This window comes from Colius striatus, chromosome 4, assembly GCF_028858725.1.
Source record: "Colius striatus isolate bColStr4 chromosome 4, bColStr4.1.hap1, whole genome shotgun sequence".
Classification (NCBI taxonomy): domain Eukaryota; kingdom Metazoa; phylum Chordata; class Aves; order Coliiformes; family Coliidae; genus Colius; species Colius striatus.
Genome location: NC_084762.1, coordinates 9,262,285 through 9,288,017, shown reverse-complemented (window position 1 = coordinate 9,288,017; position 25,733 = coordinate 9,262,285). Strand labels below are relative to the sequence as shown.

The following is a 25,733-nucleotide window of genomic DNA, read 5'->3' as shown; positions in this document are numbered from 1 at the left end:
GAGACATTTTTTATGATGAGAGTGGTGAAAGACTGTAACAGGTTGCCCAGAGACTGGGCAGATGTCCCATCCCTGGAAACATTCAGGGTTAGGCTGGGTGGAGCTCTGAGCAACCTGATTGAGTTAAAGATGTCCCTGCTTATTGCAGCAGGTTTGGACTAGATGACCTTTAAAGGTCCCTTCCAACCCAAACCATAAAATGATTCTACAACATAGATACATACATGTGTACATATATATACACACACATATATATACACATACATGTGTAGGTTCTGACAGATGCTTTTTGTCATGGAAGTCAGCTTTTGTTTCTCAAGTAGAGATACCAAAATCCAACTAAATCAAGATCATGATAAATGTTATAGTAGTCATAAAGTGTGCCTTACTGGAAGTAAAAAAGTGGCCAATTGATAGAAATACACAAGTATTTTCTGTAACAAGTAGCAATGGCTCCTAGGAACTGGATTTAACATTAACAGTTTGTCTGACATGGGCATTTTTCATGGTGCACTTTTATGTAAAACTAATTGTATTGTATAAAATTAGTAGCTACCTCATACAAAGGCATTGTTTAAGCTTTATTAATTTCTTATAAAGCAATATTTCAATACATTTTTTTTCTCTCTGTCTTCATTTTTGTCACAGTATTGTGTGCCTTTTTATGTCCCTTCCTTAAGTGCAATGAATTTGGACAGAAAGTGTGCAACAAAATTAAGGCTATTCTGATGAAACTAGATTTTGGAATAGTGGAATATATCAACCAGAAGAAAAAAGAGAGATCTGGTGAGTAATTCTGTGTAGTCCCAAGTAGTATGTTTCTGTATGCAATGAAAATGTTATTCACATTGCAGACAGATTGGTTTATCTTGTAAAGCCAGTTGTAAAGGTATTTCTTGCTTTGAACCTGGCTGCCATTCTTAGCATTATAAGGAGCGATAATATATGCCAGATGTCTGGGTATGGTAAAAAAAATATTTCAAGGAAGGAAACAGGGCAAGGTATTCTTCAGACTTGATTAGATGGACTGCTTGTATGTTTTCAGAAGAAATCTCCTTGCTGTGAGTGTACAATGCTTATTTCAGTTTAGATAAGGCAAGCTTACCCAGGAGAGAAACTCACTCAAGAGCACAAAATACGTACGTAACAGAATTTTCAGTAAGACTGAACTCTGTTCCACTATCTAAATCCACTTTGCTTTCACTCCCAACCACAGAAGAATTCAATTTGTTCCTCAAATACTCAATACCTATTGAAGAGTGGCAGTAGCATAGTAGAATGGAAGCTTTTTTTGTTAGAAAGGGGAGAAATCAGTGTAAAAGAAACTCTCCCCTACCTCACTTGAAATCTCTACAACATGAGAAACTTCTAGATTCTAGAGTTATTTCAGGAAAAAGATTTACATGAATGATGTTATTTTTACTTCTTGTGTGTGCTACGGTTTTGGTAATCAGACCTTTGTAATGTTACCACATTACTTTCAGGTAGCATAGCCTTTTTAGTTAGTGTTACATCAGTAGATGTCACATCTGCTTTAAAACATGCATTTCTTGTAACTGATCATCATGCAATGTGCTGGTCATAGATGCAATGAGATGACTCATCTGTCTTTTGCCTTTCTCTTACATGCGATGCAGTAGTTGTTGGAAATAAGGAATAATGCATTGAAAAAGTTCTTTCTTGTATTATTCTACATTGTTCTACCTTTAAGCAAAACTGGCAGAGAGAGAGATCAGACTGTTGTTTCATACATTGCATGAACCAGCACTGGGAAAATGGCTGAGGTCAGATTAATTCTTTCCTGCCTGTAACCCTCCAGTTCCCTACTTTGCTTCCCCACTTGGGTTCACCACATGGGGTTCACAAGCCCTGATACTGACAAGGAGAGAGGAAATAGCAACTTGCAGAAATAGGCATCCAAGAACACTATGACTGTGGTTTTGAGCTGACAGTGGTTTCAGATATTCATGAGACTTTTCTCAGACTGAGGGGAGGCAAAATTTGTGTCTCTTCATCTGTAAGAAACTACATTCTACCTGACTTCAGAGGATGCTTTGTATGCACAGTTGTACAGAAATGTGAACACAGGGTAGCTAGGTGCAATGAAGCTATTGTTCTCTTGTAAAAGTAAAGTGTTGGGGTAACTACACTGCCTGTTCTAACAGTGTGTTACCACTGTGCATTGTACCACCAGTGTAGTTTAAAAGACAGATCCTGCCAGGGCAGATAACGTTACAGTGAGCAACAGAGACTTCTGAAGGAAGTACAATACGGTTAGATAAATCTGTTGGAATGTATTTCAGAGCAACATTCTCTCTCCCACTTGCTGTACAGTGTATTTGGAAAAGTATCTAACCTCTCAACCAGCCTTGTTTCTCTCACCTGAGTAGCAAATTACGTCAGTGATGCACGGTGTCAGGAGGTGGAAGTTTACTGTGCCCCGCAAGCTGTCTGACAGAGAACACACACCCAACACACACCCAACCTAGAAGTTTGTTGTCACAAATAGGATAATTTGTTTTCTTTTTCTTTCAGAAACAGCAAAAACAAAACCCACAGAAGATGACAGTGAATTAGACATATCAGCTCTGTGTCCTAAGGTAACTTCTTTTCAGTCAGCCCTATCTTGCTTTTAAAATCCATATAGGTAATGGAGAGTATCTAGACTACTATCTCTCTTCTTCTGTGGAGGACTTTAACCTGCCCAGGAGGCTGTGTGTTCCTGAACTACGTGGTACACTAAAAGTGATTCATAGTCTCCAGCTTTAAGCTTATGCAAATTAACTTTCCGCATTTGTAACCTCTGGCCTTCATGATAATGGTTTCTTTGGCCTACAAAACTAAGAATGTGTTTACTTTGTATTGGCTGTTGAATGATTCAACTACAAGTTAATAGCAAAAAGTGGCTATTTTTATTCACAACAGTGAAATTGCAGCTAATTCTTACCAAATGAAAAATACAAAAGGAAAACGTGTAGAAAACCTGCATAATTTGTCAGCTACTTTCTGTAATCTTTTGCCTGATCATCTTCAGCGGCAGTGTAAATCAGTATATTATCTATAAATATCTTTCTGGATACAAAGGAGAACACTCTAATATGTCCTTTCTTAATATTCCATGTAACAATGGCCAAAGATTTTTAATTATAATCAGAACACTGGTTGATATAAAAAAATCAGATTCACGGGAATTCTTATGCAGTGTTTGATTAGTAGTACAGAGTCTGACTTTAACAATGATTGCTTTGAATGTGCTTTTGTATTCTGAAAAGCAAACCTGTACATCAACTGAATGTTGTTGGATAAATTCATAAAGGATAATGATTTTTTTTATATTTAGCTTTTTTTTTTTGGTCTTAATGGGCTGGTGTTTTGACCCAAGTTTATGCATTTCTTTACATTTTTGCATATTTTATCTTTGCAGTCTCATTCTGCTTTCATTACAGTAGGATATTACTTTCGGAATTCATAACTGGAATTGTCCATGCTTCTGTAGTGTAATAGAGTTTACAGTTATTACAAAGAGGGATGCTTCACTTCTAAGTATCATATGCTCCTATTGTTCAACAATTAAAGCTTAAATAAGAGGTGATTTATGTTGCTATGACATGCAAGAGGCTTCTTTTTCAGTATCTAAGCATTGGCTTCCTGTAGTGTGAATTTTTTTTACTATTAAGAATACCACATATGAGACTTTTTTATGTTTAGGTTAGTCCTGCAGTTGTTGCCAAAGAGCTGTCAGTATCTGACACAGATATATCAGAAGTCTCTTGGACTGATAATGGGACCTTTAACTTATCCGAGGGGTATTCTCCACAGACAGACACATCTGATGGTATGTAATGGCTTCATCTGTTTCATCAATGAATTGCAGCTGTGTAAGTTACCTGAAAATAATGAGAGAATTTGAGTATTTGGGGGTTGTTTGGCTTGAGTTTGTTTGGTTTTTTTTTGATATTTCTCGTGTAAGAACTGTCTTCATCTTACAAGACAATAAAGTACATCAGTAAGTGTATAAATAAGTAGTGGTGAGTAAAACCGACCCACTTGGTGAGTGCCAGATTCAGCTTTCTTTTTCAACAAACCTTTTAAGTTAGTACCAATGCCTTTGTGGATAAGCTACACAAATAAAAGCTGAGGAAGAAAAAAGTGAATACTGTGACTTGCTAATCAGACAATTAAAGAAAGTAGCATTAGGTTTTTTTAGGTGAATGTTTGTTAGGTAAATGTATTCAAAGCAACACTTACTAATGGCATTTCTACATTTGGCTGATGCTTTTTTGGGAAGCCTTTTGTGTTTGCTAACACTGTTTCCTCCTGTTACCCCTGTAACAGATTTTGACCGACCTAGTGATCATGAAGAAGCTTTTGCTAGAGATCTTTCAGAATTTCCTTCTCTGGAAAACGGTGCCGGGACAAACGATGATGACGACTCGAGCATCGGGGTGCCTGCCCAGCAAAAAAGAACAAAAGAACAAACATATTTCAAGGTGGATGATGTTTCCAGACAGAGTAAAGAGAGGCCATCCACTGCAGGGCTTTCCTTGCCTTTGACCAGTGACCAAACCTTTAATTTAATGAGCGGAATCGCTGGGGATGTCATCGCAGCTGCTGTGTCTGCTGCCATCAAAGACCAGTTGCAGTCTGCACAGCCAGCTCCCTCACAGGCGGTGCCCAGTTTGAGTGAGGAGACAGACACAGAGGAAGCTGATGATTTTGAACTGCTTGACCAGTCTGAGCTTGAGCAGATTGAGAAAGAACTGGGACTTTCACAAGGCCAAGAAGCAGAATCCCAGGAAAAGAAAAAATCTTCAGGTTTCCTTTCAAATCTGCTTGGAAGTCATTAACCTGGAGATGGCACCTGGTAAAGTAGAAGAGATAAGACATAAAAAAAACACACAGAAAAAAAAATCAAATGCAAAAAGAAAAAAAAAATAAAAGGCAAATTCTGATCTGTCAGCTTTAACGATCACTTTAGATGTGTTGTAACAATTTCCCTTACGCAGAGTGAATTAACTGGATAAATATCAGCTGATACTGATAGTTTAATGTTTCTGGTAGTTATACCTCAATGTAATAGCATGGAAATGAATTATCTATCCACTGTTTGGTTTCAGATGAGTGTTGGAGGTCAGTTGTTCAAAAGAGTTGGGGGAGAGGGTTTTTTTTTTAATCCTTTTGCCAACCATGTGTTTTGGGGTCCTGAGCCAAATTTTCAGCATCGGCCGTTTATTTACTCTTGGTTGCCAACCACGTGATACAATTAACAACTCATACAAGGGTAAGTTGTCAGAGGATTGCAATGAGATCAACTAAATCTCACCTCCTTCAATCACACCGAAAAGTAAGAATCCCTGCAGTTAGCATTATGTATAGTGCATCTACTATATGTGAGACACATTAACCAGCACAACTCTAGCTTAAGTATGTGTGCAGCACTATCAAAGAACTCGGTTTGTACTTAAAACCTTTGAATTATTTTGGATATGGTGATGCATTTCCAAGGTTGTTTTGCTGTTTTAGGCTTGTAGAGTTGTAAAGTGGCATGCTATTTGACTGATCACCTGCTGTGTTCTTGGTAGAGTCTGGTCCTTGGTAGTATTGCCCACAGAAAGTCAGGCAACGCCTTCTTATATGTAAGAGTTATCATGTAAATTGAACAACGTTTTTAGGAGCAGGTGAGAGTAGTTTTAAGAAAAAGTAAATAAAGGAAAGGCTTTTTTTAGGTGCCACTTTCTTAATTCAAGATTCTTTGTGTTTGGGTTTGGTTCTTTTCCCCCCCAGGACAGCTGCCATCACTTGCAACAAAAGTTGTGTAGCAAGCTGAATATTTTAAGATACTTCAAAGTATTCAGTGAGGTCATTTGATGTAGAAGACACTCAGAATCATCTTCTTGGCATGTAATTGAAAACAAACAAAAATAACTTGTTGAAATTATTTGCCAGTTTAAACTGCACACACACACTGAGTGGGTGGCATGGGATCTTAAGCAAGTAACTTACTCATCTTTTTTCTGGGGCTTTTTTGTTCACCTGTGACAAAATGGAATTGTGATACCAAGCAATAGTAATTAAAGGAATAGGAAGAAGTAAAGCTAGTTTTATTTCACGTGATGTAAACCATTAGCAAAGTTGAGGGACCATGTCAGCTGCTACTACTACTCCAGTGATTTTTCCATTTGCTGGCATTTAACGAGGTGAATACTGTCATTTAGGACCCTCAGAAAGTACAGCAAAAGAGTATCAAAATCGTCCACTAACATATATGTGTAGGTAAACTCGTGTTTTTAAAGTTAACTCCATTTTAATTGTTTTTTTCCTTTTGAGGTGAAAAAAATAGGCCGATGGCCAAAAGAGTGTAGCAAAAGAAAGATACTGAGAATTTTTGACACTAGCTTTATGGTTGCTTGTGCTTCTGTGTCAGTAATGCATATTGACCGTGTTTGCTGTCCTTTACCAGTAAAACAAAGTGAGCCTGTGCCTTCATTATCAAATCCATTACAAAGTAAGTGGATGCTGGGTATTGATCCCGCGAGATGCAGCTTCCGAAATTGCATCTTAACATTAAAAGCGAGTTTCTGGGAATTATTAAGAAACCCACGGCCACATTACAGTGTTGGTTACTAAGTTTCCTTTGTAGCTTCCCCCCAGCCTGTCCTTGCCATTTGAATAAAAACCAATAAACAACAAAAGAAGCTTTTGCTGGGAACACAGTAATTTTAAAGGCCATTTGTATTTCAGGGACGAGCTGAAAGCCTTGTTTCCTTGCTGCATGTTTAGGACAATCTATACCTTTAGAACAACTTCCAAGTTGCCGATGAAACTTTGTAGGACACCCAAACAAACACGCGCTTCCTTGTACAGGAGATACTGGTGCCAGGAGGGGAAAGGGGCTACGGGACAGAGAGGGAGCAGTCCTTCACAGGCTTTTCTGGAGCAGGTTGATGGGACAGGATAGCTGGCTGTCAATGGTGGCATTATAACAGCGTGCACTTTATTGTTGTTTTATGAAGAATACTTGTGGTTACAGAAGTTTGCAATGCAGGGGCACTCTTCTAGAATAATAGATTAGATCAAGAAGGAAGAGCAGTCGGAGGAGTTTCTTGGACTTTTTGTACATGATCCATTTTCTGGTTTCAAGATAGACAATTAGATCGATTTTACTCCACTACAAGTCCCAGTTATTTTTTTTTCAGAAAGAAAAAGCCAAACTTGAACATGCAAATCATTAAAGTTTAGGGGTGTAATTTCTTCTATGAGTGTCTTTAGATTATTTTTTCTATTCTCGAGGTAATCCATTACATTCAGGCTCCTAAATATTGTGTAATGGGAAGGAGGTAATTCTGTGACGTTTCATATTCTTCCTCGGGTAGAGGAAAGATGTGTTAATTTTCTGCACGAAATTGCCTCTTCCCTCCCAAACAACTGCACGTAAGAAACGCTTTGCTTGGACACGATACATTCCACTGCCAGCAGTTTGACAGCAAAACATAAAGAAAACAGTTCTCCCCTTTGTGATGTCCCTTCCACGCTGCCCTCAGTTGGAAATCCCTCCAGAAACATGCATTTTGCTGTATTCTAGCAGCAGCCACAACATAGTAGTTACTTAAAATTCCTGTAACAATGGTCTGTGGTGTTTTTCCTGCACAGCACTGTCATCACCTTCCCATCTTCCAAACCTGAATGCACAGGCAGGAAGAAAGGCAACCCAATAAGAGAAAGCTTTGAAACATGCATTTGTTCCATGGAACGCCAGCTGGCCTGCAATTTCGAGACAAAAAGCAGAACATTCAGCATTAGAGGGCGAGATCAGAGAGTGTGGATGTGTGAGCAAGTGCCATGGGGTGAGACAGGGTGTAATCTTGCTGTGGAACAGTTCTGCATATGTTACCTGGTGTGTTCTTACCCGGTGGGAAATTGAGGATGCCGTGTGTTTTTGCAATAGTGTGACTAGAGCATTCGCTCTCCCTCACCTCACCGTGGCTTCTTCACACATCTCTGCTAGAGGAAAGTGATGTGTGTCAGGACAGGGTCTGGGGGATGCAGTTCAGCTCTTTGCACTTGGAAAACTTCACCTCAGGTTGGTACATCTGAGCACAGACAGAGCAGAGCGTTCCTCCTTTGGCATTAGGCGTATCAAATCCAGCGTGGAAGGATCTGTTGTCAGCACGTGGGGCTTGTCACATGTACATACCACACACCTCCTCACCATTCTTCAGCTTGTTTGTGCAAAAATGAAATAACAATGCAGAAGAGGGGAAATGATTGTAACCCAGGGTAATCAGATCTGAAGAAGTACTCGTTTTTACTTGTGGGGGGTTTTTTTGTTCTGTTTTGCACTTTTCCCAGACTGTTTAAGCCTTCTGAACAAACTCCCTGTAGTCTCCGTGTCTGTTCTCAGCACTGGATAACAGTCTGTTAAACACCGCCTATCCAGGTAACCAGAAACTGGACAATTACAAAATGTCTTTATTTAAAATATTTTGCAGCACTTTACCTAGCCTGATTACTATTTTGTAAACATGGAATTATTATATTGATTGTTTGTAAAACCATTTAATAAATATGTGTTAGTTTTTATCTTTCATCCTTATCTGATTGTATGTTTGTTCCCAACATGGAAAAACAAAAAAATCCCCTTCACACCGTTACCAGAAACTGTAACCAACTTATCAAACCAGGTGATAGTTTTAGAAAGCCAACACTGGTTTATCGCAGTGCTGGGTGCTTGAGGGATTTCTCCTCCTCCTGTCACACTCCAAGTGTGACATGTTAAGAAGATGAATATTCATAGGGATCTAATGCACATGTTAGTGCAATGCCAAACTGCCTCTGGGCAAGCGTGAAGAGTTTGAGGAGAGGTCTCTGGTGGTCATCTTGAGATAGACTTTACCTCACTTTGCACATACATGGTCACAACTCACAGCATTGCAAGTTCTGCTTCTGTAACTGAGCAGCACCAAGATGCTGAGTGCTCACAGGCACCCCAGTTGCCCTTTAGCATGCAGGCTTGATTATCTTGTTTGTGCAAAGTTTACACCTTGGGGTCCTTCCTTTCGTTCTTTGTACGCCAGCTGCATACCGAGGGGTCTGTTCCTAACAAAGACTTGCTTATCTTGGCAAAGGGGATCTGTTCTTTGTATCTTTGATACCAACAACGCGCAAGCCAAACGCCTTTGGGGGGGTGTGTAGCTCCCGCGATGAAGATGGCGTTCTGATCCGCGACCTCGCAGCCAGCAAACGCTGCGCTCAGCCCCAGGCCTGACAAGGTGACACCCGTTCCAGGCGCGGCCCCGGGAGGACGCGGCGCGTCACGGGCGGGGCGGGGCGGGCCCTGCGTGGCGGGGCGGGGCGTGCCGCCCTTCCTGCCGGGCGCCGCCGACGCCTTCCTGCTCGCGCTTCCTGCTCCAGCTTCCTGCTCCACGGCGCCGGCGGCGGGGACTCATCCCTGGGCGGCAGGTGCGCGTCCCGGGGGCCTGCGGGGACGGGGCGGGACGGGGCAGGAGGCCCGGCGGCCCGGCTCGGCTCGGCTCGGCCCGGCCCGGCTCGGCTCGGCTCGGCTCGGCTGTGGTCGGCTGGGTCCGGCGCCGCTGGGCCTCGCCTCTCTCGGCCTTGGCCCGGCGCGGCGCGAGGCTGTGGGCCGCCGTTGGCTGTCCGGGCTGGCGCCTCGCGCTGCGGCCGCTCGGCCGCCTCGGCTTATTTTAGTAGTTGTCCTGTTTAGGGTTTTTTCTTTAATTGTCCCGGGTTTGTGACTTGTGTCCGTGTAGCGAGCAGCTGCCCATCAGCCAGGCCGTTCTGCTTTGGGATCTCAGTTTCATTTCGAGCGCAGGGAGCCGCCGTCGCGTGTGATAAAGACCACGCGGGGCGAGCGAGGTTCGTCTCGAGGGACGTGGCTGTTCCTTGAGCCGAAGCGTTGTGAGGGCGTCAAGTTTTGTTTTCCCGAGTCCCGCAGAGGGATAAAAAACCTGGCGGTTCAGATTTGTGGGGTAGAACGGCGAGTGAGAGCACGCACAGGTGATGGGAGCGTTGGCATAAGTGTGCGGTGCTGCAGCTGCTGCTTCTGCTCTGTGCAGTTTGAAATGTAGAAGTAGCCCAGATGGGTTGTGAAGTCTCCTTCTGTGGAGACGTTCAAAACACACCTGGGCAAGTTCCTGTGTGACCCTGTTCTGGCAGGGGGATTGGACTGGATGATGTTCTGAGGTCCCTTCCAACCCTCAGGATTCTGTGATTCTGTGAAGTCATTTCTTCCCTCAGTGGTTAGATATTAAGGTTTATGGTTCTAGGTCCTCTCCATTACATATCTCTTTCTCTGTTACAACGGGGGTTGAGTTTTAGGGGTTTTTTATCACTCTCAGAGTAATCTATCACATAGCTTTTGTGTAGCTAACAGATCAGATCAAATTGTTCCATTCCAGAGGTTCCAGCAAGATGTTTGTGACTAGCAGCAAATCTGCATCAGTTGCTTTATGGCAGTAAAATACCTGCTTAGGCTGGGAAAGGGACAGAGAGCTGTGCAGGTGGGAGGAAAATGATTCAGAGAGCAGTTGGGATCACTGGATGGGCAGAGAATACGTTTTCCAGTGAAACAAAAAGCATCTGTTACACCGAATGGTTACTTACAGTACTTCAAATACAATTGCACAGCCTTTGGTGCGGCTGTGGTATGAGTAATCTCTGATAACTGTATCAGAGCCTTGTGTTTTTTTGCTCCTTCTGGTACAGAACATACTGATTGCTAACACTGGTGTTTAATAGACTTGACTCTGCATGAGACTCTTAAGCTGTGCTTGTGTATCCCTTACGCTGCCTGACACGGGTGCTGTCAGGTTGCTGGGTTTGGGGGTGGTTTATTTGTGGTTGGTGTTTACTAATGTCGTTTTTTTCTCCATGCTTTCTAGTAATGGCAACCTACACTTGCATCACTTGCCGTGTGGCTTTCAAGGATGCTGACTTTCAGCGTGCCCACTACAAAACTGACTGGCACAGATACAACCTGAAGCGTAAGGTTGCTGACATGCCTCCTGTCACTGCTGAGAACTTCCAAGAGAGAGTCCTAGCGCAGAGAGCCGTGGCAGAGGAGCAGAACAAAATCACTGCCACTTACTGCACAGTTTGCAGCAAGAGATTCTCCACCTTCAATGCCTATGAGAATCACTTGAAGTCCAAGAAGCACCTGGAGCTGGAGAAGAAAGCTGTTCAAGCCGTCAGCAAGAAGGTGAAAACATTAAATGAAAAGAACCTGGAAAAGGGGCTGGCCCCGGAGAGTGTGAACAAAGATGAAATGAACGCAGCTATTCAGCAAGCCATCAGAGCTCAGCCCTCTTCCTCTCCAAAGAAGACACCGCTACCTCCCATGGATGGCAACAGCTCTCCAGCTTCTGCCAGAAGCACAAGTTTGTCACAGAGCAGAGAGCGGTCAGAAAAACCGCCGCGGCTGCAGTGGTTTGAACAGCAGGCCCGGAAGCTGGCCAAGCAACAGGCAGAGGGAGAGGAGGATAAAGAGGAAGGTAAGGCCATAAATGTGCTGACAAGAGCTAGCCTGGGGGGAGCTATGTAGTTGTTGGGTTTGTGTAAAAGCCTCGTTCTGTGTCTGTAGCAACAGAGCATTTTTTACCACTGATTTCCCTCACTGTTGATTACATTTTCAGCTTAACAAAGGAGTCAAGTTTTGCCTGTGTTTGCTGTCTGTTAGTGTCTCAACTGCATGTTGCAGGAGGGACTCGTGCACGTGAAGGCTGAGCATGAACAGTTAGTGACATAAGCACTATCTCCCACACAAAATGCCAGAAGGCATTTAGGGACAGCTAACATAAAAGGTTGCCCTAAAACTACTCCTGAAAAGTAGATGAACTAAAATCCAGTCGTGATCATTTACTGCTCTCCCATCAATCCCTGTACTGGCCTGTTGAAGGGATGTGTAAGTGGGGTTGGATTTGTTTGTCTTTGCCCATCAAGATCAGAGGAGGAAGTTTGCTCTTTAGGCTAAGGCTTTGAAACAGCAATAAAGTGTTAATAGTTGAGAAAATGGAAGGGGAAAAAATATCTGATCTGCCAACTTTTTTAGTGAAGAGACTTGAGGTTTGTTGTGCATCTTGCCTTAGTTGGGACTAGTGTTCCTTGTGAGAAGTAATCATATAAATAAATATGTTTTTTTTAAAACCTCCTTTAAAAGACTGGGAAGATATGGATTCTGATGAAGACATTGGCTCTGAAGAAGAGATGGAAAGTGTGGGAGAAGAGGAGGAGGAGGAGGCAGAAGCTGAAAGCACTCCCGCTGTTGGGGCCATACCAGTCACAGACTGCTTGTTCTGTTCCCATCATTCAAGATCTCTCACGAAAAATGTGGCCCATATGACAAAGGCTCATAGTTTCTTCATTCCAGACATAGAGTACCTTGTGGATCTCAGAGGACTAATCAAGTACCTAGGTATGCCTGTAAATGCTCTCTGATTTTTGGTCACGATAATTTCATACTGCTATTGTTTATTTTCACTTGGATATGACTTGAAAAGGGTTTTTTTCGGGGTTTTTTTTTTTGTGTAAAATCTGAGTGCTGTCCAGTTCAGTATTTTGATCATGAACAAGACCACAGGATTTCCAGGGAGAATAAGAGAAAAGCCTGCTGAGTAAACGTGCTCATGTACTCTGTAGGTCTCATGTAGTTTCCTAATGTTGAGAAAGGTGTTCAGCTAATGTGAAATTTTGGATAAAACTCCATTGCTGAATTGCCTGAGAACTGTGTTGCCCTACTACTGAGCTGCAAGTATTTGCTTCATTGGTTTCCAATACTTGTGAGAGAACTAAAAGCTAAGAAAGAAGAATCTTTCTTGAAGTGTACAAATGCTGATAAGAATAATTTTGGAGTATCAGATGGAAAAGCTGATATTGGAACTATGACATTTGTTAGTGAGGTTACATGATGATCCATACCTTATAGAATCATGCACAAGACCTTTAAGATCATAGAGTCCAACCACTAACCTCACACTGCCAAGCCCATCACTAAACCACGTTGTTCAGCACCTCAGCTACATGTCTTTGGAATACCTCCAGGAATGGTGGCTTCTCCACCTCTCTGGGCAGCCTCTTCCAATGCCTGACAACCCTTTCAGTGAAGAATTTTTCCCTAATCTCAAATGTGAGCCTCTCCTAGTGCAGCTTGAGGCCATTTCCTCTCGTCTATTGCTGGTTCTTTGGAAGAAGAGACCAACACCTACCTCTCCACAGCATCCTTTCAGGTAGTTGTAGAGAGTGATAAGGTCTCCCTTCAGCCTGCTTTGCTTCAGACTAAACAACTCCAGGTCTCTCAGCTGCTCCTTGTAAGACTCATGCTCTAAACCTTCACCAGCTTCGCTGTATTTTGGACACCCTTTGAGTACCTGCCTTCAAGCAGGTCAACACCTGCCCAACTTGGTGTCATCTGCAAACTCACTGAGTCCCCTCATCCAGATCACTGATAAAGGTGTTACACAGAACAGGTCCCAGCACTGAGCCCTGGAGAACACCACTGGTGACTGGACACCAACTGGATTTAAGTCCATTCCCCACCACTCTCAGGGCCCAGCCATTCAGACAGTTTTTCACCCATCTCAGAGAGGGTCCATCCAAGCCATAAGCAGTCAGTTTCTCCAAGAGGATGCTGTGGGAGACCGTTTCAAAGACCTTACCGAAGTCCAGATAGACAACATCCCCAGCCTTTCCCTCACCCACTAAGCAGGTCACTGTTGTAGAAGGAGATCGGGTTAGTCAAGCAGGATCTTGTCATAAGGAATCTTTAAATGCACAGACTTGTACCTGATGAAGCCATATGGTCAAGGCACAGGAACAGCAGGGCTTTTCTGGAAATGAAGGGCTGAAGGCTCTTCCTTGGCCTCTCTGCCTGCAAGCTGGGAAGCCTACATGACAGAAATGTTCACTATTGACTAGGGAGGGTCCGTTCACACCAATAAGTGTCAAAGTTTTCTGCAGGAGAGAAGATTGGCGTTGGGAAAATCTGCATCTGGTGCAATGAAAAAGGGAAATCCTTCTACTCTACAGAAGCAGTACAGGCTCACATGAATGATAAAAGCCACTGCAAACTATTTACAGATGGAGATGCTGCCCTGGAATTTGCAGACTTCTATGATTTTAGGTGAGGACACTTTCCTTGGAGTGGAGCACAGATGAGGGCAGACAAAAGGACAGTTGAATATGACATCAGAAACTATTATCCATTCTTAGAGACAGAAACAGGACCAAATTTTGATGCTTTGCCAGGTTCTCCTCTCCTATGACCCCTAATACCAGTCCTTCATGAAAATGTATTTGGAGTTCTGATTCATGTGTTTGCTATTATGGAGCTTAGATTTCAGTGCAGCAGCAAAGACCATGAAAGGGGATAACCGTCTCTTCTGTTATCTTTTAGGGGCTTAATACCTACTGTGGGTTGATTTTTAAAGTAGCTGGAGTTAAACAGGACTGCTGCGATTCAGAGGCCTCTTGTTGAACTTCCTGTAACTTACCCTAAGCTGGGTTCATCTTAGTCAGGACTACCTCTTGTTAATGGTGACAGAGGAAGTAGTGAAGCTCCTTGGAGCAGTGGTCGGGTATCTGGGCTGCACAGTGGGGATTTGTCACCAGCAGTCACTGTTCAGTGTGCAGCAGCAAAGCTGTGGGGAGTTACAGAACTGAGTGGAGGAAGGGTAGTCCTTGTCCTCAGCCTCTGTTCAGGACAGGGTGCTACTGGGAAGAACTCTCAGACCAAGGCAGGTGAAACATGTCAGTCTTTGTGGCTTGCTGTAGCTACGCATGGCAGTTCTTTTGTGTGATGGGTTTGGATAGCTGTGGCTGCTCACCACATATAAACCCTGAACTGCTGCTTTTCCACAGGAGCAGTTACCCTGATCACAAGGATGGGGAGGATGTGGAGGTGCCTGGAGAGCGCCCAGCAGAGAGAGAGTTGGATTATGATGATGACACCATGGAGCTGATCCTTCCTTCAGGTAGGCATAGGATTTGTGTTACTACCATCCTATGATCCTGTACTTTCTCTGCATTTCTCATAGCTGCACTTGCTGTTGCCTGCAGCATAGATCATTATTGTTTTCCTTTGGCAAGAGAGAAGGTAGTTTTGCATCTTAAGTGTCTTTGGGGCCTTTCTTTACCTTCCATTATTTTCATTACCTAGTAGTTCAACTTCTTCAACTTCCTCATGTATATGTGGGCTGAGGCAGAGGATTTCTTTGCCCACTTTACCTCTTCATTAATATGTGACTCTCATGGTATCATAGAACTGGTATCTTCATGTAGTGCTACTTAGGCAATCTATAACTTAGATTATCTGATGTAGTTTTTTTGCAGAGAATCAACTGGTAACTAGTTCAGTAAAATTATTTAAACAACCTTACTCTTGCCTCATATAGCATTTGGCACTCTTGTTTGCTTTCTTTTGTTTTGGTGCTTTTTGGATGAAGGAACCTCTGCCCTTCATTCTGAAAAGTGCTGCCAACTCTGCAGTTACAGAAGATTTCCCGAGTGTCAGTGGGTCACTCCCCTGGTTACTTGAAGCAGCATTGCTTTTCTGCTCCTTCCCCTAAGGAAAATCTCCTTTTCTGATAGCTGCCTATTTGTTACCTGAGCTAAGGCCTTCTTGAACAACAGCATTCTCTGGTGTGGTTTTTTCCTTCATGGTAGAGTGCAGTACAGCAGCTCTTACGGTCATTCCATTGAGTCCCTAATAGTCCTAAAGGTTTTTAAGGTTCTGGGCCTTTTAAAGGCATCTCTCAACACAGTTTTCCACAGTTTTCACAAGATGCTTGAATATTGCATTTCAGAAGCTACATTCTGCATAATAAGATGTCTCCTCCTCTGAACAGGTGCAAGAGTGGGGCACCGCTCCTTAATGAGATACTACAGACAACGCTTTGGGCTGTCGAGAACGGTGGCTGTTGTGAGAAATAAGAAAGCAGTGGGTCGTGTGTTGCAGCAGTACAGAGCTCTGGGCTGGACAAGTCAGACAGGTAAGTGACCAAGGGAGGTTTCTGCAGAGGAGGAAAGTTCTAGAATGTCATCACTCTGCAGTCAATTGGTTGAGTTTATTTCACAGTTGCATGGGGTTTGACGCAGAAGTTTGTCTTCCACTCAATTATCTTTCCTTCCTGACATGCAAGAAGGATAAGTTGCAGGAAGTTGTGTCTAAAATTCCTTGCAGCTTCTGTGAGAGCCCTTCAGTCCACTGGCATGCACGCTTCTGATATTTGGTGACTTGGTAAGATTCGTTGGTTTCTGTCTGTCCAAACCACTGTTGTAACAAAGCGTGTTTTGACAGAATAGTTTTCCAGTTGAGGAGTAGCAATATGATCTATGTCTGGAAGAGTTTTCAGCTGGGGAGTAGCAATGTCATCTATATCTACCTTTGAAATAAGAGGATCTCGCACTGGAATGCAAAACAGCCTGTTGCATTAATCATTGTCACGGATATTCACAGGGAGCACTGGCCTTTCCCAAGAGAAAAGTGGAAAGAAACATATATAGCTAACTGCTGATGTAAATGGACAGATTAGCTGGTGTGCATATCCATAATAAGAAAGCTTACAGACATTTATCCCTCTCTCTCTTCCTCCTCTGTCCGTGAAGGGTCAGCCTCTGCTCAGCAGCGTGATATGCAGTACCTGCAGAGGATGAAGTCCAAGTGGATGCTCAAGACAGGAATGAGTAACAACGCCACAAAGCAGATGCATTTCCGGGCACAAGTCAGATTCTGAGCCCCCAAGGGAGCTGAACACAACAGGTTTTGGGAAGGGAGATTTAATGGTTTCTGGGTCAAGGATTCTGTTATGGAAATGGACTTGGTACCTATCAGATGAGGATGTATGTGCTGCTGCGCCATGCTGTCTGTGAGGAGAAGAGCAGGGAGCTTGTCTCTTCAGTGAAATGATGGTTGGCCTAACTTAAATAAAGTATCTTAAATGGAATATGTGTCTAAATAGTCAAGGCTATGAATAAAGATGCACACATAGTCTTGCTGCCCATCTCTGTGCAATCCATTTCGGTGGGGCATGTGACATTGCCATTTGTCTGAGTATCTTCAGTTTCACATTCTGCATGGTGGTTGAGGCTGGGAGGAGGTCTGATGTCTAAGAGCCTGAGGTGGAGTGTGTTGAAGGTTTTCATTTGTGGTGCCAGACATAAGTTACCTGGGTGTTTTGGGCTTCTAGCTGTCACTACTGAGGTGAAAGTTTGAGAGTAGAGATTCTGGAAAGGTTGTGATAATTGAAGAAATGCACTGATGGAAAACATAACTCCAGGATGAATATTGTCCTCAGAACCTGACTGTACACAACACTCCAGCTCAGGGCTGCATTAACAATTTACAGTGCAGTTGGTGTATGTTGAATTTAATGAATTACCTCAAAGCTGCTCAAAATCATTGGAACATTTAGATGAACTTGAGTCAAGATTTCTGATGATCTGTTAGAGATTTCCCAATTACAATTCTGAAGTTACTATTGATGGCAGCTCCTGCTGTTCCTGTTTAGTACTGGTGTGTCATGGGATCTTGCTGATGGAAGGTGACCCAAGACAGGTCACAGGCAGGTTGTTAAAGAGCTGAGGCAACAGTGACTGTATTGCCACAGGAAAACTGCTGTTTGTTTGCTCATCAGTTCAGTGTGGAGGCAGCTGCAGATAGGTAAAGGCAAGTAGCACTTCTGCGTTTTAGGGTTACTCTGGATTCCCTGGTAGTGGCTTTCATTGGCATGGTTGTAATGTAAGTTTTCTTCCTGTGAACGACATGTGCATAACATCACTGGGGATTGGGGGGAGGACTTTTTCAATTAACAGTGTATTTGGACAGGTCCTCTAAATGCACTGAAGTCTCCGTAAAGCAGTCAGTGCACAAGTAGTACTGTTGGCATATCAGCACTTGTGCAAAAGCAACATATTTATGAGACTCTTAGCAAAGTGATCATTTCACAATGGATGTACATGCTGTCTTGTTTCTGTTTTGTGGATTTGTTTGTGATGTTCTGCTTTTTTTCCCCCTTTGTTTTAGTAAGTTCTGATGCCTTGGAAGTTTTTTGCTGGCCCTGCTTTTACTGAGAAGCTAGGACTTGATCAGTAATGCAGGCTATAGATTTGACACAGCATTTATTAAGTCAAGTGACTAAAAAAGGCACAGATTTGAGTGAAGGGAAAACTGAAGAGGAGAGAATCTTGAAGAAAGGCTGTGTTCACATCCAAAATCTTAAACTAAAGTTGGATTGATAAATGAGCACCTCCTTTTTCCTGGCAAGGCAGAGTTACTGCCATCGTGTAGCTGCATCTAGCTCACATGTGAATTTGTTCTAAAGGGTTTGCTCTGGGTTATTGGACTTTGCTTTCAAAGTTAGAAGTAAGAGATCCAGTCTCAGCTATGTAAATCCTAAGACATCATATCTTTTACTGCACTTGTAACCTGGCACAATTTGCAATTATGGTATGGATTTCTAGCATTGAGGACATATCCTGCTTGTATTTGTCAAGCATCAGCATCTGGCCCTTGGGAACTCTTCATATCTTTCTCTTTGAAGTTAGAAATTAGCATTTCTAATTTCTAAAAAAGCATTTTACACCTATAGACAAATTTTCACTACACATAGAGCAAAATGAAATGCCACAAACATGTAGAAATAGAAGGGTTGTTCATTTGAGCAGCATCTTAACTTGAAGCCTGACTTCAGCAATCAGCATCAGAGCACTGTTCAGTCTGGAGCTTTTGGAAAACACTTGTGGAATATCCAAATCTTAGATTAAGGTCAGGACAATTATCCTGGAAGAGTCCTGAGCATAACCTAGTACAGTTGCTGAAGTTTTACAGGTAGGTGTTAAAGGAGTCTTGACAGTGAAGGCAAAACCACAAGGAGATAATCAATTTGATGTAAGTGACTTTGGGTCCATAAGATTCAGGCTGAAGGTGTGTGGAGTTTGCTGCTCTCCTCAACATGAAATGCAACCAGAGGAAACTCCTGCTCTCTGTGCAAACTTGTTCAAAGAAGCCTGCTGCTTCCAACAAGATGGCCATTGCCAGAATTTCCTGACCTGTCCAGTTCAGAAAGAAATGCAAGTAAGCAAAACTGACAATTGGTCGTCTGGCAAATCACGGGGAACCTGGAGGAGGTAATTTGTCTCTCATGCACCTGTCATTCTGTCCTGTACCTCTTACTGCACTTCAGCCAGGGGAAGAAGACGGGAGGTATGGAAAGCTGCTGGTATTTTAAAGGAAGAGGTTTAACTAATCTGGAGATGAGTGCCTGGGGATGCCAGCAGAGGGCATGGGAAGGCTTTTCCCAGGATTGTGTGTACTGTGAAAATCCACGAAGTCTGGTCAGAGTACTTCATGCTCAACACCAGTAGGGTGAGAAGGCAACGCTCAGCACTAACATGAGCTAAGATTAGCACTAGCCTTCTGTGAGATTAATTGCTACTGCTACCTTTGTGAATTCTGGGGAGAGCACTGCTAGCAATGGGTAGCTAGAGCAAGTATGCATTGTCTGCAGTATTCAACAACAGTCCTACCATCTGCACAACTTGGGGGTACCTCCAGCTATGTCAGAACACCTGAGAGTATTTTTATTTAACAGACTCCATAGTGTTACAGTTCAGTCTTTAACCTCTCTAGCTGAAAGGACAGCTGAGAACAGTCTTTTCTTTTCTGAAGGAATTCCAAATGAGGATGTTTCCCATCAAGGAGCTATGTTTCCAGCTGTGTAGCCTTGCACTAGTGCTTTCCTGCTCTGACCTTGCATCTTCTGGCTCTTAACGATAACATTAAAAGAAAGCAAAGTCTAGAGGCAACCAAGTAAGTTTGAGACAGTCTCTGGCTACAGTGGGTACTCCTGGGATGACAGTTCGGTGGGTGTGCTGTTTCCACAGGAGGAAATGATCCCTTCTCAAGCTGGCTCATCCATAGTAGGAGAGGCTGGGAGGAAGTGTAGAAAAGGTGTCCTGTTTTGAACAAGGTTGGGGTTCTGCCTGCCTGTCTGTCCAGGAGTAGCTGGATGTTGATGTGGTCTCAGCTCTGCATCGGGCATTGCAGAATGAATCAGCAAAGTGAAGGAATTGAGAGGGCAGATGTACTCCATCAGCTTTGTACTTTTGGAAGTAGTTTTTCTGTTTTAAACTCTGAAATTATCTAAAAGCAACCCAAGTAGTACTAAGAGGGGAAAACATGTGCCCATTTTCTCTGGAAAGGAGTGGCTAGGAAAGAGAGGGAAGCATATGGGATGTAAAGTGGTGGATACAGATATGTAAAACTTCCTGACAGCTTATTACACTGAAGCTGCAAGCCACCAAGTAAAGATGTATTTCAAATGAGCTCTCCCTTTAAGAATGTGTATTATTGATCCCTAATCAGTATCTACAAGGTAGAGGACCTGAAACATAAAGGAGTTGGATCATTGCCCAGCTAACATTTGATGCTTGGGGGGCATCTGAGTGAGAGAATCTTTGCTACAACTTTAAAGAGTTATTTTTGATCTATTAAAACTGAGGCATCCTGTGCTAATGGGTTTCACCTGCTCAGGCATTTGGTCATCTTCCTCCACACTATCTGCATACAGCTGCTGGTGGAAAACCACATTGCAGAGACCCAAGGGGGTTTGTACTATTATGACCTGTAATAGATGAGAGGTTAGAGATAAGCTTTAGGGCACATCTGACTGGAAATTAAAAATAGATCTCAAAAGCTCTGAATCTTAGTGGTTAATTGTTTTAATCCAAGTGACTGCCATACTAATAGCAGAGCCTGGATAGCTAAGATGACCAGCTGATCACTGATGTGTCAGAGCAAGCTAAACTATCTCTTTTCAGGAATCAGACCCAGAGGGAGTTTCTGTTGTGTCTCCCATCACATCCCAGACTACCCTGCATCAGATGCAGCAGCCAGGCACTGCAGGAGCAATAGAAGCAGTCACTGGAGGCCTGTAGCCAGTTTTGTGAAGGATTTCTTCACGTGTCTATGGTACCAGGCTACAAGCAGAGTAAGAAATGGTAGCTCAGCCAGGAAAGGAGTCAGATTCCCTCTCCTCTAAAAGTGTTCAGCACTTCTCCATGCAAAGTTCTGTGATTCCTCCCAAAAGCAAAAAGGGATCATTAAACAGGTTTTTAAATAATGCCATTACCAGACAAGCATTTATGTCTTTGTACAGTTCTCTGATGCAAGAAAAGAGTTGCCTAACATCAAGACCTGTTTTCTGGCATTTGTCACACTAGCACTGCAATCTTATTTGCTTCCCACTTAGTGGATGTATTTTTTTCAACTTTTTAATCTTGGCTGACAATTTACAGTGCTAAACTCTCTAACCTTGGGTGTAGAAGTAAGAGCTTTGCTCTTCCTGCACCCTGTTAATAGAAGTGAACACGTACCAGGACCCAGAAGAAGTGCATGTTCACATCAGCAGATGACCAAATAGCTTAAACATTCCTTTCTAGAAGGATCTTCAGGAAACAGGTCTGGATGGGGATTACTGACAGTCAATAACCTGGGTAACAGAATTAGCAGCTGCAAATGCTCTTGGTTAGAGGGGAAAAAGAGAAAGTCTTTGCGTTTCTTATGAGCTCTAAAGGCCACAAAGAATAACCTAATGTTTTACAAAATGAGACTTGTAGCAAGGTAATTTCTCCTTGGAACACAACCTTCTTTCTTCTGCCAGCTTCATGAGAACTTTTAAAAATGTAATCATTAAAGCATGCCTGGAAGATGCAGCTAGAACTTCACAAAACCAAATGGCCCGGTGAATAGTCACCAGACCAACAGAGGTTGCATTTCTAGAGCAAATGGGTAAACCAGGCACCTCAAGAGGCTAAGGAGAGTGCTGCAGGACAGGCTGGCACTCAGCTGGACACGTTCCACTGACCTGGGAAGGAAAGAGGAATCTTTCTGATCATACACCCTGTGGCATGTGGGCTGCAGTCCTCCAGAAGGGATTTCAGCCTCTGCAGCACATACAAGTACCAGGTGAGGCCCCTGTGTGGTGGCCTTGCCTCTGTTTCCTCTGTTGGTTGTGGTTCCAGGGGGCGTGCTTGGAAATCTCAAGGCCAGGTTGTCTTGCATCACCTCAACCAGGTCCCACCATGGAAAAACAGTTTCCTGTCTGTGCCAATGCCTGTTCATGAGTTCCAAAGGTTTATACAGTCATCTGTAGATATGTTGGCTCTCTCTTTTTTTTCTGGCCTGGGTAGCTTTCCACCCTTCAGTTTTGGCTCTTTACAGACATGACAACAATCTGGCTTTTCTGGGCGAGATCTGCCTTTGGTCTTGCACAGTTCTGCACTAATCACCACGGAGGCCTGAACAGGTATGGAACCTGTGTGCTTGCTCATGTTATGTGCACTCAAACTCTTGATTCAATATTTAGTGAAGTGTTCCACAATCCAGGTATTTTCTGCCATATTTCATGGGTGCAGACATACACCAATGTCATTCAGTTTACTTAATTCCTTGCCATAGTGGTAATTCACCAAGTCCTGCCATTCATGTTGCCATATTTCAACTAAACTATACTGATAAGTTCATGATTTCAAAACCCAGCAGAAGAATTGTTTCAAGGTTCTTTTCCACTAAGTGTTAAGCAATACCAACTGAAGTAACCTTAAACTGGCTGTAGACTAAGGATAAACCTGGACTGTTGTTTTCATCCACATGATGGAATCATGTGAATCAAGGACAAACTTAAGTCACTGTGGTTCTTCCTGTGACACAGTTCCTGACAGAAAATAGCATTTTGTAGGAAAGAGGAGGAGCAGAACAATCATGGCTTAGTCCTGTAGCCAGTTACAGAGCACAAAGAGATGATGAGGCTGCTCCATTGTGGCCACACAATTCTCTTGCAAGGAGCCAATCGACAGGATCTAATGCAACACCTCACCTTGCCCCAGGCTCTATCTTCAGTGGTAATCTGAAGCTAAGAGTCCTTTCCTGAGAGCAGGTGCTTTCCAGATAACTGACCAGAAGTGGTGTGAATGTGTAAGTGCCTGCAGGAGGGTGCTGACCTCTTAATAAAGCCATCTGTTCAAATTCCCTGTGATTAGACAGTTAAATATAGAAATCAGCCAGATGCCTTTGAAGGTGGATTTTAAGTGACTCTATCTTTTGGTCCCATTCATTTTTTTTCCTTTTCTGTGGCATAACTCCAATAAGCAATCCCAGCACAGCCATTGAGAGTAGCTGAGGTGCTTTGGGCAGGATTACAGACAAAGCTGTACGTGCCTACCTCAGTCATTCAGGGTTGTGCCTACAGGAAATCAGTGACAGAAACTGCAGTGAGCCCACCTCAAATGTTTGCCATGTCTCAACTGCAACATCACCTAGACTTAAGAGGTTACCAAACACTGTATAGTTTGGGAATCCACCTGTTCTTCCCCATGGTTAGGTACTGTTGCACTGTGCACTTGTTTTGCTGCTGCTTGTATCCTCTTGTTTCTAGAGTACCTCAAGTTGGCTACTAGCTCCCAGTACTCTGTAGCCCTAAATCTATGTTTTATTTCTTGACAGCAGCCCTGATAGGAGATTGAACTCCAAGTAAAAGAAGCCCCTTGGTAACTCTAGCAAACAACTAAAGGAAATCTGATTGCAAAATAACTTTTGTCAGGTTTTTCTTCCTGCAGTTTGTGTTGCTGAAGCAAAGGCATTCCAGCACGCAGGCTCTTGAGCTTCCAAGCCCCTTTATATGCCTGTCTGTGACAGCTGCAGCTATTACCAGCAAATCATTCAAGCAGGGAGAATAAAGAAATCCTCTCTGTTATTTTGTGCAATGTTTCACTGGCTCATTGACTGTGAGGAAATAATCCCGTTTCAACTGGCTGGGTTGGTTGATGTCCAGGGACAAGTGCAAGAAATCACCCTGCCTAGGACTGAAGGTCATACACAAGCAGGAAATCTCATGTCAGGAGCATCCAGCTTAACTGTGCCTCACCTGCCCACGTGGTCAGTAGCTCTTAGAAATAGTTTTCCCATAGATCTTTCAAACCTTCACATGAAAAAATACCACAAGAACATTAAAAGGCAGTGGTTGTCTCACTAGACTTGATCAGATCCCCTTCTGTGTTTCTGTTTAAAAGCAGCATTACAAGAGCATTTTATGGCCTGCCTTCCCTCATTAGCATTCCATTCTTGCTAAGACCTTGCACCTTTCATAAATCTTTGCTTCTCTGTGTTTTATTGTGTACCAATTACGTGAGGGATGCTTCTGAGCTCTCTATGACCAAGGCAGTCATTCCTCATGGATACTATCTCAAAGGGAATCTCTTGAGAATATTCTCAGGAGCACACACATCTTTATCTTCCCTGGTTTAATTCATTAGTTGCTTATCAGCACCTCTCATGGCTATCAGAGCAAAAAATGAAATCTGCAGCACAGCTTAGAGGGTTTAGAGGAAAAGGAAAAAGTGGTATGATAAGGGGAGGAGTTTTGGTGCAGTCCAAGCCCCCTGCATACTGAATGTGTAAGGTTTGCAACCTGCAAGAAACGAGTCACAGTGGATCTTTAGAGGATAACGTTTACAGAGCAGTTGCTTAATGTTCTGAAAGTCCATTGAAGAGGCAGTGAGCTATTCCTGTAACCAAGTGCTGCAGAAAGATATGAACTGCAGTCACTTCAGCATTTTCCAGCTGTGGAATTAGTGACTAGTTTTCAAGTAGATGTATTTGATGACCTGATCTAGGTGACCCTGCTCCTGCAGGGGGATTGGACTAGATGATCTCTAAAGGTCCCTTCCAACCCCTACCATTCTATGATTTAGTTCCTCTTTACCTTCTTTGTTTCTCTTGTTTTGTAGTCCTCATGAGACTTTTGCTGGGTTTTTTTTTGCTATGATATTGCAAAAAGCCTTGGTGTTCTTGCACACCTGTTCACCCTTCTATCTGATGTGCCCTGGCTGGAGTACAGCTGCAGATGAAAGAGGTAAATGTGTGCAGACATCAGGAAAAATCTTGCAGTAAGGACCATGGCCTCTTCTACAGCTTAGAGGGCCATGCAAATCTTGGCGGTATTCTCCCCAAAAGCTTAGCTTTTTGGAAGAGCTCCAACTGCAACTGATCTTTGAGGCTGGAAAAACGTAACATGTGTTACTTACACACAGGATTTAGTTGCTCAATACGTTTGGTTAACAAAGGATGTGCCATCACCTGATTGCTCTTCTCTTCCTGCTGTCTGTTGTCTACATAAGTCCTGCATTTGAAGACTGGAATTCAGGGAATCCCTGTTGATTTAGCCATTGGATCAGTCCCTCAGGTGCCAATCTCTAAGCTTACTTCCACCAATATCACCTATCCATTCAGTTACAGCAATTACTCATCTTTGCAAGAAGCCAATACTTTCAGAATGGCTTCAAAAGGGACAAACCATTGCTTACTTTCTCTATAGCTGAGTTCAGTGCCTTGCTGGGAGGCAGAACTTGCCTTCTTACATCCAAGAATTTGTCACAGCCTTGACCACAGGTGTAAAACTTTAGAGGGGGCACACCAGCCTCACAGAAATCCAGTAGCAAACACACAGATTGCTTTCATGTCAAGCATAGCCCACAGTAGCAACAAAAGGACAGGATAGACTTACTTTTTGTAGTGCAGTGGTCTGTAAAGCAGCTAGTGAAATGCAAAACCATTTCTCACACAGAGGTAAACTGTCCCTAGAAGTCAGTCACCACACAGTGAATGTCAGCCAGCTGCCTGAAGCAGCAGCTCAGCCCAGCTTATCAGGGGTGTAAGAGCTTCTGTGCTC

General features: G+C 43.1%; 2 protein-coding genes across 4 annotated transcripts in view; both read left to right on the top strand.

Annotated features, from left to right (window-relative positions):
• Window positions 1–8,587, top strand: part of RETREG1 (reticulophagy regulator 1) — a 60,401-nt gene extending 51,814 nt beyond the window's left edge. For all 3 annotated transcript variants that reach the window (XM_061995842.1, XM_061995844.1, XM_061995843.1), the window contains 4 exons: window positions 649–786; window positions 2,536–2,600; window positions 3,709–3,835; window positions 4,336–8,587. In XM_061995842.1, the coding sequence (XP_061851826.1) occupies window positions 649–786; window positions 2,536–2,600; window positions 3,709–3,835; window positions 4,336–4,847 (842 nt within the window). In that variant the 3' untranslated portion in view covers window positions 4,848–8,587. The remainder of the gene's footprint in view (window positions 1–648; window positions 787–2,535; window positions 2,601–3,708; window positions 3,836–4,335) is intronic.
• Window positions 8,588–9,380: 793 nt separating this feature from the next.
• ZNF622 (zinc finger protein 622) lies at window positions 9,381–16,952 on the top strand. The gene is made up of 7 exons (XM_061995228.1): window positions 9,381–9,459; window positions 10,899–11,507; window positions 12,173–12,427; window positions 13,969–14,131; window positions 14,869–14,981; window positions 15,855–15,998; window positions 16,615–16,952. Exons 2-7 carry the CDS (start codon window positions 10,901–10,903, stop codon window positions 16,740–16,742), a joined length of 1,410 nt encoding a protein of 469 aa, XP_061851212.1. The 5' UTR covers window positions 9,381–9,459; window positions 10,899–10,900; the 3' UTR covers window positions 16,743–16,952.
• The last annotated feature ends 8,781 nt before the right edge of the window (window positions 16,953–25,733 follow it).